Source organism: Oncorhynchus mykiss, chromosome 13 (genome assembly GCF_013265735.2).
Source record: "Oncorhynchus mykiss isolate Arlee chromosome 13, USDA_OmykA_1.1, whole genome shotgun sequence".
NCBI lineage: Eukaryota > Metazoa > Chordata > Actinopteri > Salmoniformes > Salmonidae > Oncorhynchus > Oncorhynchus mykiss.
In genome coordinates this window covers 26,752,710-26,766,899 of record NC_048577.1, presented here as the reverse complement: position 1 = coordinate 26,766,899, position 14,190 = coordinate 26,752,710, and the positions used below count along the sequence as shown (strand labels likewise).

General features: G+C 39.7%; 1 protein-coding gene across 1 annotated transcript; it reads left to right on the top strand.

Moving 5' to 3' along the window:
- The first annotated feature begins 148 nt into the window (after window positions 1-148).
- Window positions 149-5,102, top strand: LOC110487367 (zinc finger protein 664-like). The gene is made up of 2 exons (XM_021559293.2): window positions 149-714; window positions 2,398-5,102. Exons 1-2 carry the CDS (start codon window positions 411-413, stop codon window positions 3,465-3,467), a joined length of 1,374 nt encoding a protein of 457 aa, XP_021414968.2. The 5' UTR covers window positions 149-410; the 3' UTR covers window positions 3,468-5,102.
- Window positions 5,103-14,190: the final 9,088 nt, after the last annotated feature.

Genomic DNA, 14,190 nt, shown 5'->3' with positions numbered 1-14,190 from the left:
ATATTCTTATTTAATAGAGAGGAAACAACGTTTCTTTAAACTGCTTTATAATATTATAATTCAATCTAGAAGAAATAAAAAACTTTTCCCTCAACTGCGTTTCCTTCCTCCAGACAGCAGACGGCGATATGTGTCTTTCAGGCGATATTTCTAGTGTGACGTATAATCTAGTGGACGGAACGCTTCTTCAACAACTACAGCCACCTCGGTAGCTCGCTAGACAACAAACTCGGAACATTCAAGTTCTTTAGACAATTTCCTGGTTTAATTGCCACTATGATTTAAACATACTTATGTGGAAACAACTAGCTACCCCATTTTAATAGAATATTTACGTTCTAAGTTAACTAGCTGGCTGGTTAAGTTAGCACTAGTCTAGTCGCTAATGCTAACAAGCTATATCCTCGACCATGAGCCTACTAAGCTACTCTCCTCCTGATAAAGAAGAGGCGATCGACTGGACGGAGAAAGAAGTGAAAGAGGAGGAGGAAGAGGATGTTACAATACAAAAAGAAGTAGAGGGTGAGGCTGTTACCGTGAAAGAAGAAGAGAAAGACGTTACAGAGAAAGACGCCTTTAGAGTGGAGGAGGATGTTACTGTGAAAGAAGATGAAGACGTTTTTGGAATGAAGGATGAAGAGGGGGAGATTACTGTCACATTAGAGGACGACGAAGAAGAGAAGACTGGAGATCTGATTAAGACCAGTAAATACAGTGAGTACTATCTTATAAAACAGGGGCACAACTCTGCAGTTGTTGAACTAATGTGTGAGTTTTAAAAGGGCATTCTACACTTGATTATGTTTTTGTACTGTCGGAATTGTTCATGACGTCCTCCAGTGCTTAAAAAACAACTTTTCTTGTTGTAAAGTGATATATAAATACAGTAAAGTATAAACACACTAAAGGGAAACAAATAAATGTTTTGAGCAAAGTAGTTTTTTTTTTGACAACTGTAAACTTGAAGGAGTGAGTAATGTCATTGTAAGGCCTTCAAGGAGTTGGCTTGATGGGAAGTCGCGATGTCATCCAATAGGCGACTGATCTTCATGTGAATATTCATTATTCTTTTTAAAATCCTTCCTGTTCTGTCAAGTTGGTTGTTGATCATTGCCAGAAAGCCATTTTCAATTCTTTCCATAGACTTTCAAGATGATTTAAGTCCAAACTGTAACTAGGCCACTCAGGAACATTCAATGTCATCTTAGTAAGCTCCTCCGGTGTAGATTTGGCATTGTGGTTTAGGTTATTGTCTTGTTAGTATAGTTTTTTGTATTCAGATCTCTGAAATGCACTCTACCTACGTAACATTTAGTTTCCTTATATTACGCTGGGAAAACAGTTTTCATGGGCACAGAAATTATAAATCATTTCAGAGTTTGCAACATCCAATGGTTCTAACCGAGAGTCACCTTAACCTTATTGACAACACAATACTGTCATTAATGCGGTTCTTCAATAATTACACATAATTCTTAATTCTGTAGCTGTTAAGTTACATGTTCAATTATCATCAGCTGATCCAGGAAATCATTTTCTGAATGACAGTCACATGACAAACATCACGACATGCAACAGCAACCAAAGTGCTTCTTCATTCATTATTCTGGTAAAGACAGTTATGCCGTGCTCCACGTTGGATCCAACATCCCTAACAAATGTATGTTTATGACGTGTTATTGTCTGCTTGATTTACAGTATCGTCTCGTTAGTCTGTTTGGAAACAGAGATACTTAGCTCATAATGTGTAGAGAACTGTTCCTTGATGGATAGGTTATTGTACAACACACAGAGCTATTTTCCTTTATTCAGGACATTTACAATGACAACACATTACAGAGTAGCCTAGTGGGATTATTCACACAATTATCTGGTGATCAGGTTATGAAATGTCATGGAAGACATTTTAGTTTCCATGTTTCACCTGAAATATAAAATTATATTTGTCCCAGGTCTATGTTATTGTTTGGGGAAGTTATGGGTCCTACAGTAGATCTGTGTTGTTGTTAGGTGAAGTTATGTGTCCTACAGACTGATAGTGTGCTGTAATGTTCAGAAAACATTGTGAAAAATGAAAACTTCCGCATTAAATGGAGGAGTTTCTACAACCAAATTTTGTGTGCATCGCCCTCCTGCCACAATGTTATTAAACACAGAGAGGAGCCTGTGTTGGAGACCAAAAGTCGTCTGGCACACTGCTTAGTATTTCAACAACTTTGATAACTTATTTCTAGCCAACAATCATCGACATTACTACTAATGTGAAACAACAATTGTAAATAATTGAACAGACTTCAGTTGTTGTATAACTTCATGGCTCTGGGCTTTTAACTTAAAACAAACAGTGGATTTCTGCTGTTGTGGGCCATTAACCATCTTACTTTGTTGTTCACACAGGAGAGAGACGGGACTATCGTGGATCCTCTGGAGAGCCTCAACAACATTATGATGCTGACGAGGCAAAGCAGTCTCTCTCCACATCAGAACGCCTCAAGAAACACCAGCAGAGACCCACAGGAAAGAAACCTCACTGCTGCTCTGACTGTGGGAAAGATTGCAAATCTTCATCAGAACTTAAAATACACCAGCGAGTACACACTGGAGAGAAACCTTACTGCTGCTCCGACTGCGGGAAACTTTTCTCAAGATCAAATTCACTAAAAGTACACCTGAGAATTCACACTGGAGAGAAATCTCACTGCTGCTCTGACTGCGGGAAACGTTGCAAAGATTCATCAGAACTTAAAATACATCAGCGAGTACACACAGGGGAGAAGCCTCACCACTGTTCAGATTGTGGGAAAAGCTTTTCAACATCACAGACTTTGAAGCTGCACCAGAGAACACACACCGGAGAGAAACCTCATACCTGTGATCAATGTGGGAAGGGTTTTACTCAGTCAAGCTGCCTGAAATCACACCAGAAAATACACACTGGAGAGAAACCTTATAGCTGTGCTCAATGTGGGAATTGTTTTGTTACATCTAGCAACCTGATATCACACCAAAGAACACACACAGGAGAGAAATCTTATAGCTGTGATCAATGTAGGAAGAGTTTTGGTACATCTCAAAATTCGATGATACACCAGAGAACACACACGGGAGAGAAGCCTTATAGCTGTGATCAATGTGGGAAGAGTTTTACTACATCTAGCCATCTGACTGTTCACCAGAGAAGACACACAGGAGAGAAACCTTATAGCTGTGATCAATGTGGGAAGAGTTTTGTTTCATCTGGCCCTCTCGCTAAACACCAGAGAACACACACAGGAAATAAATCTTATAGCTGTGATCAATGTGGGAAGAGTTTTACTACATCTAGCAATCTGACTATACACCAGAGAACACACACAGGAGAGAATCCTCATAGCTGTGATCAATGTGGGAAGAGATACTCTGATAAAAGATCTCTGCTCAAACATCAGAAAATACATGGAGTTGTCTCATTGATATCAATGAAATAATGTCACAATATAGAATTGTTTAACATTGTAGAAGGAGTATTTTAATGTTGTCACAATGTAGAACCCTAAATGTTTGCCACCTATTCTATTGATTTCAACATGATATGGATATTAGCCTCAGTGGGAAAGTCTTTGAAATGGAATAGTAGTATTTATGTGAGTTAACAAAAAGTGACTAACCTAAAAAAGAGCTGTGTTACACTTACCACGTTGGTGACCCACTTGAATCAAAATGCAACACTTCAAAATGTTTTCTACAAATTGTCCTCTAACCAGTGATGTACACATTCTTCCCAGATTCCGTGTGGTTTTTGAGCTGTTAGTTTTAACAGGATGTGCAACCTCATCTCCCTCCTGTCACACAAATGATTTTAACATGATATTGACGAGTTATGACAAATAAGTGTTGTGTTCCTTTGTTTAGTGACCCCTACATTTAAATGCATCACTCCAAAATGTTGCTGACTCTTCTGCAGGTCGTCCTCTAACCAGTGAGGTAAAATATATCTCCCATTTCCATGTGTTTTTTTTAGTTGTGTTAGTTTCAACAGCATGTACAACCTGATTTTCCCCCCTAATCGATATCAGTGATTTATTGCTACTTGTCAAAACAACAGCGTTTTTGGTGCTTGTGCAGTTCGTAAGGAGCTTGTTTTAAAGAAAAAAAGTAATGTGATTATTGTGGCAGATGTTTGTGTATATAGCACATTTTATTTCAATTTATCACAAACTGTTTCTGCATTTGGACTATTGATTTGGACACATTAAAGGTGTGACATTGGGGCTATCCCACTTAGCAAAATGTCGTTGAAAATAAGACTATGCCTGATCTACAATATAAGTTTTAGTTGAAAGTTGAAAAGAAGACCATTTAATTTCAACGTACTTGCAGCCTATACACATGCATGCAGTATAATAATTCTATAATCAGTTTTAGGGACAGGAGTCCCGGTCGTCATGGTAATAACGGATCCGCTAGCGGGACAACTTCCTGTTGGAATAAATAATCAGAAATATTATGGATTTGAATCATTTATGAACATACAAGTGTCTAAAGCTATTACAGCGAAAACATGCCATGTGATTGTTTAAGGATGGCGCCCCACATAAAAATTTACACCGGCACAGGCTTCATACACAATTAACGATTAAATATTCACTTACTTTTTGAAAATCTTCCTCTGATTTGTCATCCAAATGTTCCCAGCTATAACATGTAGTGTTCTTTTGTTAGATAAAATCCTTCTTTATATCCCAAAAATTCTGTTTCGTTGGCGCCATCGATTTGAGTAATCCACTCGTTCAACATGCAGATAAAGGAATCCGAAAATCTATCCTTAAACTTTGTTTCAAAAAGTCTAAATACGTTTCTATTTACTCCTCAAATACCCTAAAATGTAATCAAACTATAATAATTATTTTGGAAAGAAGTATGTTCAAGAGCAAACCGATTTGAGCAGGTGCGAAATGTCTTTATGGCGTGTACAAACACCAATTTCCAAGACTGTCCCTCTACTAAAACTGATATTTCTTATTCATTTTTGAAGTTACAAGCCTGAAACCTTGAACATAGACTGCGGACACCCTGTTGAAGCCATAGGAACTGCATCCAGGGATGGTTGGTTTTTCTTTGGATTTTCTCCTACCATATCTATTGTGTTATATTCTCCTTCATTATTTTAAAATTTCTACAAACTTCAGTGTTTCCTTTCCAATGCTACCAATTATATGCATATTCTGTCTTCAGGGCCTGAGATACAGGCAGTTTACTTTGGGCACGTCATTCAGAGAGGAAGTGGAGAGAAAAAAGGGGCCTAAGAAGTTTTAATAATCTGACATCACTCCAGTATTTCTTTATATTCCAAGTGCTAATTGTCTTTATTCCACTACCCAAATCACCTCATATTTCAAACATCCAGCCTGACAAAAGATACATGTTTTATTATTCCATGCCTCACCATTATGTGAATTATTGCCAATACATATTAACAAAGGGGTGTACATTTGGTTTTGATACATAGTATTTACAATTCATGTAACATTTAGTAATCATAATTATTTATGCAACCAACTGACAATTTGGGGGTACAATAATATTGACATTGTTACCCTGCTTTTATAATATCAGGGTTAATTCTAAAATGTACTAGAGCATGACATTGGGGACTGGGCCCCGATCCAACAACATGCCTATCTAGTGAACCCTGAAAAGAGAGAAGCTCCGCAGTGAGGTGGAAAGTGTCCGAGGTAAGGACAACTTGGTTGCTGATCGTCTCAAGGGTGGGCAGTCAAAACGTTTTGTGTTTTGCCTTTAGCCAGTGTGTTACCATGGATTACAATTTATTTTGACTGCATGTTTTTCCGTATTGGATATGAGTTTTGTTTGGGCTTGTTCCAATGGGACGAGAATTCTAGAAGCTAGTGAGTTTTAGGAAGACGAGAGTTCTAGAAGCTAGTGAGTTTTAGGTAGACGAGAGTTCTAGAAGCTAGTGAGTTTTAGGTAGACGAGAATTCTAGAAGCTAGTGAGTTTTAGGAAGACGAGAGTTCTAGAAGCTAGTGAGTTTTAGGTAGACGAGAGTTCTAGAAGCTAGTCAGTTTTAGGAAGACGAGAGTTCTAGAAGCTAGTGGGGAAAAACAGTTTTTCTTTCTTGTTTTTAATTGTTGTATTGTAGGTGAAGCATTGTAGTTGATTATAATGTTAAATTTAAGTTGTTTTCTGTTGGTGGTGAGCAAACTGTAACACCTTAAAGGGGAAGGTGTTACAGGGTTTGGTTTTTCCATTTATGTTTTGAGGTTGGACTTTAGCACGTTAGCATGTAGGGAGGACCGATTGGTGTCACCTTGTTAGTCAGTATGTGTTACACTTGTGCTGGCTTGTCCATCTCATTATGGTTGATATATTTCATCCAATTGTTAATATTTTAATCAATGTATTTTTCTTAGGATGCTCATTAGTCTTTCAGTTGTTAATCTTGTTTTTTATCCTCTTATGTTTGTTGTGTAGTAAATATTGTTTGTTTTTCATTGTTTTTTGTTTTTTGCTGTGAAGCCATTGTTTGCATCCATGTCTGAAATGTGCTGTATAAATAAAGCTTGATTTGATTTGAACATATTGCAAAACAAATTAACCCAATGACTGACAATCAACAGACTTAATTATTTTATTTAACCTTTATTTAACTAGGCAAGTCAGTTAAGAACAAATTCTTATTTACAATGATTGCCTACCAGGGAACAGTGGGTTAACTGCCTTGTTCAGGGGCAGAGCAACATATTTTTACCTTGTCAGCTCTAACCACCTGCCGCCCTCATGCATAACTAATGAGCACATATTTTAGTCCATCTTAGTATGAACAGTATAAATTCAGTGTATCTTCCACTATGTCAAAACAGTTTCACTTTTCAACCAACCCAGTGCATTTGTTGAAACTGAAAAGTTTTGAAAATCAACAATCCTTTAAAGGATTCAACAACTGTAAACTGAAACAAACAATTTGATCAAACAGATCAATCCCACTGGACATTAGGTTTCATTCAGAACCTGCAGGGCTTAGATTAAGCCAAGACTAGTTAAACTAGGACATTTAAGTAGCTTTCCTGAACGTGGCTTAAATTAGGCTTAGTTAGTCAGAGACTGGAGTCCTGGAGTCAGGTAAGTAAGCCTAAATGAGAACACCTGGGTTAAGCCTGATTAGGTTCAGTATGAACACCTGGGTTAATCCCGATTAGGTTCAGTAATCTTGAGACGAAACAAAAGCAGAGGCAAAAATAATTTGTTCAAAAAAACTTTAGTCTATGAAAAAACGCTCCAAAACAAATGTTGTCAACCTATCCAGTTATTGAAGGTAAAAACCACACTGCTGCTACTGAGGAGTAGAACAAGCAGGTTGGGCTGCAATTTGCTGTGAATTTAATGTTTAATGTTACCACAAGAAGAGTACAACAACTGAAGGTGAGATATCTACATTATTATCAGGATTACAAGAAGAAACAACAACTTCAGGTGAGATATCTACATTATTATCAGGATTTCAAGAAGAAACAACTAGAGGTGAGATATCTACATTATTATCAGGATTACAAGAAGAAACAACAACTAGAGGTGAGATATCTGCATTATTATCAGGATTACAAGAAGAAACAACAACTAGAGGTGAGATATCTGCATTATTATCAGGATTACAAGAAGAAACAACAACTAGAGGTGAGATATCTGCATTATTATCAGGATTACAAGAAGAAACAACAACTATTTTTTCATTTTACCTTTATTTATTTATTCTTATTTTCAATGACGGCCTAGGAACAGTGCCTGTTCAGGGGCAGAACGACAGATCAGCTTGTGGGTTTGAACTTGCAACCTCCCGGTTACTAGGCCAACGCTCTAACCACTAGGCTACCCTGCCGCCCCAAGATCTGCATTATTATTAGGATTACAAGAAGAAACAACAACTAGAGGTGTATCTGCATTATTATCAGGATTTCACATTTCTCATATTCATATTTTTGTGACATCACTTCTATTATTAAATAATCTCTGCCTTTTATAGACTCTGTGGAACAATGATTCCAAGCACCTCCCTCCTTTTGAAGCTTCCAGTCTGTTATTCAAACTCAATCAGCATGACAGAGTGATCTCCAGCCTTGTCCTCGTCAACACTCACACCTGTGTTAACGAGAGAATCACTGGCATGATGTCAGCTGGTCCTTTTGTAGCATGGCTGAAATGCAGTGGAAATGTTTTGGGGGAATTCAGTTAATTTGCATGGCAAAGAAGGACATTGCAATTCATCTGATCACTCTTCATAACATTCTGGAGTATATGCAAATTGCCATCATACAAACTGAGGCAGCAGACTTTGTGAAAATTTATATTTGTGTCATTCTCAACTTTTGGCCACAACTGTACACAGTGATTGTGTAATGTGAACAGGTTGGAAGAGCCAGTACACAGTGAGGGTGGAATGTGAACAGGTTGGAAGAGCCAGTACACAGTGAGGGTGGAATGTGAACAGGTTGGAAGAGCCAGTACACAGTGAGTGTGTTCCCTCCACATCTGCTATAACATCCCTGAGAGAAGGTGCTGCCACCACCTTTCAGCAGAGGAAAAGAAGATTACAATGCATGAAACATTAACCAGATAATTTCATGAGCATAAAATGAAATATCTGAAGAACATGAAATGAGAATTGTACAGGTTGAATTGGATATGAAGGTGGAAGAGAGGTATCATCCAACAAAGAGACAGTAATGAGACAATAGTGATGACCAGCCATGGTGAACAATATGATATGTAGAAAAATACATGTTTTGTCATTTGGATATTCATGAGTGAGAGTATTTTAATCACCACAAACTACATTTGTAACCAACCTTGATACAGAACAACATCTGCCTCAGTCACGGGCACATCTGCCTCAGTCAGGGATACATCTTCCTCAGTCACGGATACATCTGCCTCAGCCACAGATACATCTGCCTCAGCCACAGATACATCTGCCTCAGCCACAGATACATCTGCCTCAGTCACGGGCACATCTGCCTCAGCCACAGATACATCTGCCTCAGCCATGGACACATCTGCCTCAGCCATGGACACATCTGCCTCAGTCACGGGTACATCTGCTTGATGCTGATCATGGGAGGATCAGGACAGTCATGCTACTTCAGGTAGTTGTGCAGCACAGCTGTAGCAATGATGACCTGGCAGCATCTTCTTGGCTTGAAACAAAGTGTATTGTGAAAACACTGTAGTAAATCAAATCAAATCAAATTTTATTTGTCACATACACATGGTTAGCAGATGTTAGTGCGAGTGTAGCGAAATGCTTGTGCTTCTAGTTCCGACAATGCAGTAATAACAAGTAATCTAACTAACAATTCCAAAACTACTGTCTTGTACACAGTGTAAGGGGATAAAGAATATGTACATAAGGATATATGAATGAATGATGGTACAGAGCAGCATAGGCAAGATACAGTAGATGGTATCGAGTACAGTATGTACAAATGAGATGAGTATGTAAACAAAGTGGCATAGTATAGTATAAAGTGGCTAGTGATACATGTATTACATAAGGATACCGTCGATGATATAGAGTACAGTATATACGTATGCATATGAGATGAATAATGTAGGGTAAGTAACATTTATATAAGGTAGCATTGTTTAAAGTGGCTAGTGATATATTTACGTCATTTCCCATCAATTCCCATTATTAAAGTGGCTAGAATTGAGTCAGTGTCAGTGTTAGTGGTGGCTGTTTAACAGTCTGATGGCCTTGAGATAGAAGCTGTTTTTCAGTCTCTCGGTCCCAGCTTTGATGCACCTGTACTGACCTCGCCTTCTGGATGATAGCGGGGTGAACAGGCAGTGGCTCGGGTGGTTGATGTCCTTGATGATCTTTATGGCCTTCCTGTGACATCGGGTGGTGTAGGTGTCCTGGAGGGCAGGTAGTTTGCCCCCGGTGATGCGTTGTGCAGACCTCACTACCCTCTGGAGAGCCTTACGGTTGAGGGCGGTGCAGTTGCCATACCAGGCGGTGATACAGCCCGCCAGGATGCTCTCGATTGTGCATCTGTAGAAGTTTGTGAGTTCTTTTGGTGACAAGCCGAATTTCTTCAGCCTCCTGAGGTTGAAGAGGCGCTGCTGCGCCTTCTTCACGATGCTGTCTGTGTGAGTGGACCAATTCAGTTTGTCTGTGATGTGTATGCCGAGGAACTTAAAACTTGCTACCCTCTCCACTACTGTTCCATCGATGTGGATAGGGGGGTGTTCCCTCTGCTGTTTCCTGAAGTCCACAATCATCTCCTTAGTTTTGTTGACGTTGAGTGTGAGGTTATTTTCCTGACACCACACTCCGAGGGCCCTCACCTCCTCCCTGTAGGCCGTCTCATCGTTGTTGGTAATCAAGCCTACCACTGTTGTGTCGTCCGCAAACTTGATGATTGAGTTGGAGGCGTGCGTGGCCACGCAGTCGTGGGTGAACAGGGAGTACAGGAGAGGGCTCAGAACGCACCCTTGTGGGGCCCCAGTGTTGAGGATCAGCGGGGAGGAGATGTTGTTGCCTACCCTCACCACCTGGGGGCGGCCCGTCAGGAAGTCCAGTACCCAGTTGCACAGGGCGGGGTCGAGACCCAGGGTCTCGAGCTTGATGACGAGCTTGGAGGGTACTATGGTGTTGAATGCCGAGCTGTAGTCGATGAACAGCATTCTCACATAGGTATTCCTCTTGTCCAGATGGGTTAGGGCAGTGTGCAGTGTGGTTGAGATTGCATCGTCTGTGGACCTATTTGGGCGGTAAGCAAATTGGAGTGGGTCTAGGGTGTCAGGTAGGGTGGAGGTGATATGGTCCTTGACTAGTCTCTCAAAGCACTTCATGATGACGGATGTGAGTGCTACGGGGCGGTAGTCGTTTAGCTCAGTTACCTTAGCTTTCTTGGGAACAGGAACAATGGTGGCCCTCTTGAAGCATGTGGGAACAGCAGACTGGTATAGGGATTGATTGAATATGTCCGTAAACACACCGGCCAGCTGGTCTGCGCATGCTCTGAGGGCGCGGCTGGGGATGCCGTCTGGGCCTGCAGCCTTGCGAGGGTTAACACGTTTAAATGTCTTACTCACCTCGGCTGCAGTGAAGGAGAGACCGCATGTTTTCGTTGCAGGCCGTGTCAGTGGCACTGTATTGTCCTCAAAGCGGGCAAAAAAGTTATTTAGTCTGCCTGGGAGCAAGACATCCTGGTCCGTGACTGGGCTGGATTTCTTCCTGTAGTCCGTGATTGACTGTAGACCCTGCCACATGCCTCTTGTGTCTGAGCCGTTGAATTGAGATTCTACTTTGTCTCTGTACTGGCGCTTAGCTTGTTTGATAGCCTTGCGGAGGGAATAGCTGCACTGTTTGTATTCGGTCATGTTACCAGACACCTTGCCCTGATTAAAAGCAGTGGTTCGCGCTTTCAGTTTCACACGAATGCTGCCATCAATCCACGGTTTCTGGTTAGGGAATGTTTTAATCGTTGCTATGGGAACGACATCTTCAACGCAAGTTCTAATGAACTCGCACACCGAATCAGCGTATTCGTCAATGTTGTTGTCTGACGCAATACGAAACATCTCCCAGTCCACGTGATGGAAGCAGTCTTGGAGTGTGGAGTCAGCTTGGTCGGACCAGCGTTGGACAGACCTCAGCGTGGGAGCCTCTTGTTTTAGTTTCTGTCTGTAGGCAGGGATCAACAAAATGGAGTCGTGGTCAGCTTTTCCGAAAGTAACTATTAGTAGTAACTATTAGTAGACCGTGTTACTATGTAGTAACTATTAGACCTTGTTACTATGTAGTAACTATTAGACCGTGTTACTATGTAGTAACTATTAGTAGATCGTGTTACTATGTAGTAACTATTAGTAGACCATGTTACTATGTAGTAACTATGTAGTAACTATTAGTAGACCGTGTTACTATGTAGTAACTATTAGTAGACCGTGTTACTATGTACTAACTATTAGTAGACCGTGTTACTATGTACTAACTATTAGTAGACCGTGTTACTATGTACTATTAGTAGACCGTGTTACTATGTACTAACTATTAGTAGACCGTGTTACTATGTACTAACTATTAGTAGACAGTGTTACTATGTACTATTAGTAGACCGTGTTACTATGTACTAACTATTAGTAGACCGTATTACTATGTAGTAACTATTAGTAACTTACTACTAACTAGTACTATTAGTAGACCATACTACATAGTAATAACTATTAGTAACTAAGTAACTAACTAGTAACTTAGTACACCATATTACTATTTAGTAACTATTAGTAGACCATGTTACTATGTAGTAACTATTAGTAGACCATGTTACTATGTAGTAACTATTAGTAACATATTATATATAATGTAATGTTATATATAACATATATCCACATCACCATATGAAGTAATTATTAGTAGACCATGTTACTATGTAGCAACTATTAGTAGACCATATTACTATGTAGTAACTATTAGTAGACCGTGTTTCTATTGGGTAAAGGCCTCCTATCCACAAGTACTGGTCTGGCTGGCCTCTGTAATGCATGTTGGTCTTCACTTAAATATCACAAAAAAACAGCACTAAGCAGAAGTTAAACCTGCCTCTTTGAAAGATTCATTTAAGCTTCCATTTAGTCCTAAAGTAGCTCTAATCTGCCTTCTTGCAATCGGCTTTGTTGAGCCCAGAACAAGCTAAATCTACCACTATTTTAAGAGAAGTCTGTGCAAGTCGCTTTAAAAAAGCATTTTGTTCTTGGACTAAGCTTAAGCCTTATCTGTGAAACCGGCCCTGAGTGTTTTATATAATATGACTAAATGTGTTTCTTTCCGTGTTGCAGGGGCAGTCAAGAAATGGAACAGCAAGGCCACAACATGACATAAGCAGAGCTGTGGGAGACCACCTCAAGCCCCTGGTAGAGACCCGGGGGTGGTGTTTACCACTCCACCACGCCTTCAGCAGGCTGGAAAAGTGATACTGTTTTTTTAGACTAAGGTGGACCAAGAAATGTGTTACTTTTACACATATTTGTTTATTGGTTGGTCATTGGGTTAATTTGTTTTACAATATGTTCAAATCAAATTAAGCTTTATTTATACAGCACATTTCAGACTTGGATGCAACACACTGATTTCAAAGGAAAAAAAACAATGAAAATAAACTGAAATATTAACAACAACAAACATAAGATAAAAAACAGAACTAACAACTGAAAGACTAATGAGCATAAGGAAATTCCATTGATTAAAATACTAATTGTATGCAATATCCAACCCAAAATATAAGCTTGTTTTTTAGGAGGGGTTCTGAAAGACACTATAGGGGTGTCCACTGAAAGTTGACTAGTAAGAACAACAGGGACCTAAAAGACACCCACCATGAGACCCACTAAATCTGCCCAAGAGGCAAACAAAAGAAAAATCCACACCAAACTTAGACAGGAAGCAAACCAAAAAGGTGTTGACTCTCCACATCTATCAAGACAACTGGAGCACTGGGCCAGGCACTCTTAAATAGAACCTGGACAAGCTCAGGTGAAACACCTTCCCACTAACCAGATGGACAAGCCAGTACAGGTGTAACACATACTGACTAACGAGGTGACACCAATCAGTGCATCCTACGTGCTAACGAGCTAGACGTGCTAAAGTCCAACCACAAAACAGAAATGAAAAAAATATATACAATAATATAATTTTTTTCTCCTTTTACTTTCTATAGAATCCTAAAACTCACTAGCTTCTAGAACTCTCGTCCTGCTAAAACTCACTAGCTTCTAGAACTCTCATCCCATTGGAACGAGCCCAAATTAAACTCAAATCAAATTGTATTAGTCGTGTCTGATTTCAAGAGCAAACTCCTGCGATATCCCGATAGGCATGTTGTTGGATCGGGGCCCAGTCCCCAATGTCATGCTCTAGAACATGTGGGTTGGTACATCTGAGAATGATCCCTGATATTCTAAAAGCAGGATAACAATTTCAATATAATTGTACCCAAACATTGTCAGTCGGTTGCACAAATAATTATGATTACTAAATGTAACATGAATTGTAAACATGAAATATCAAAAGCAAATGTACACCCCTTTGTTAATATGTGTGGGCAATAATGAACTTAATGGTGAGGCATGGAATAATAAAACATGTATCTTTTGTCAGGCTGGATGTTTGAAATATGAGGTGATTTGAG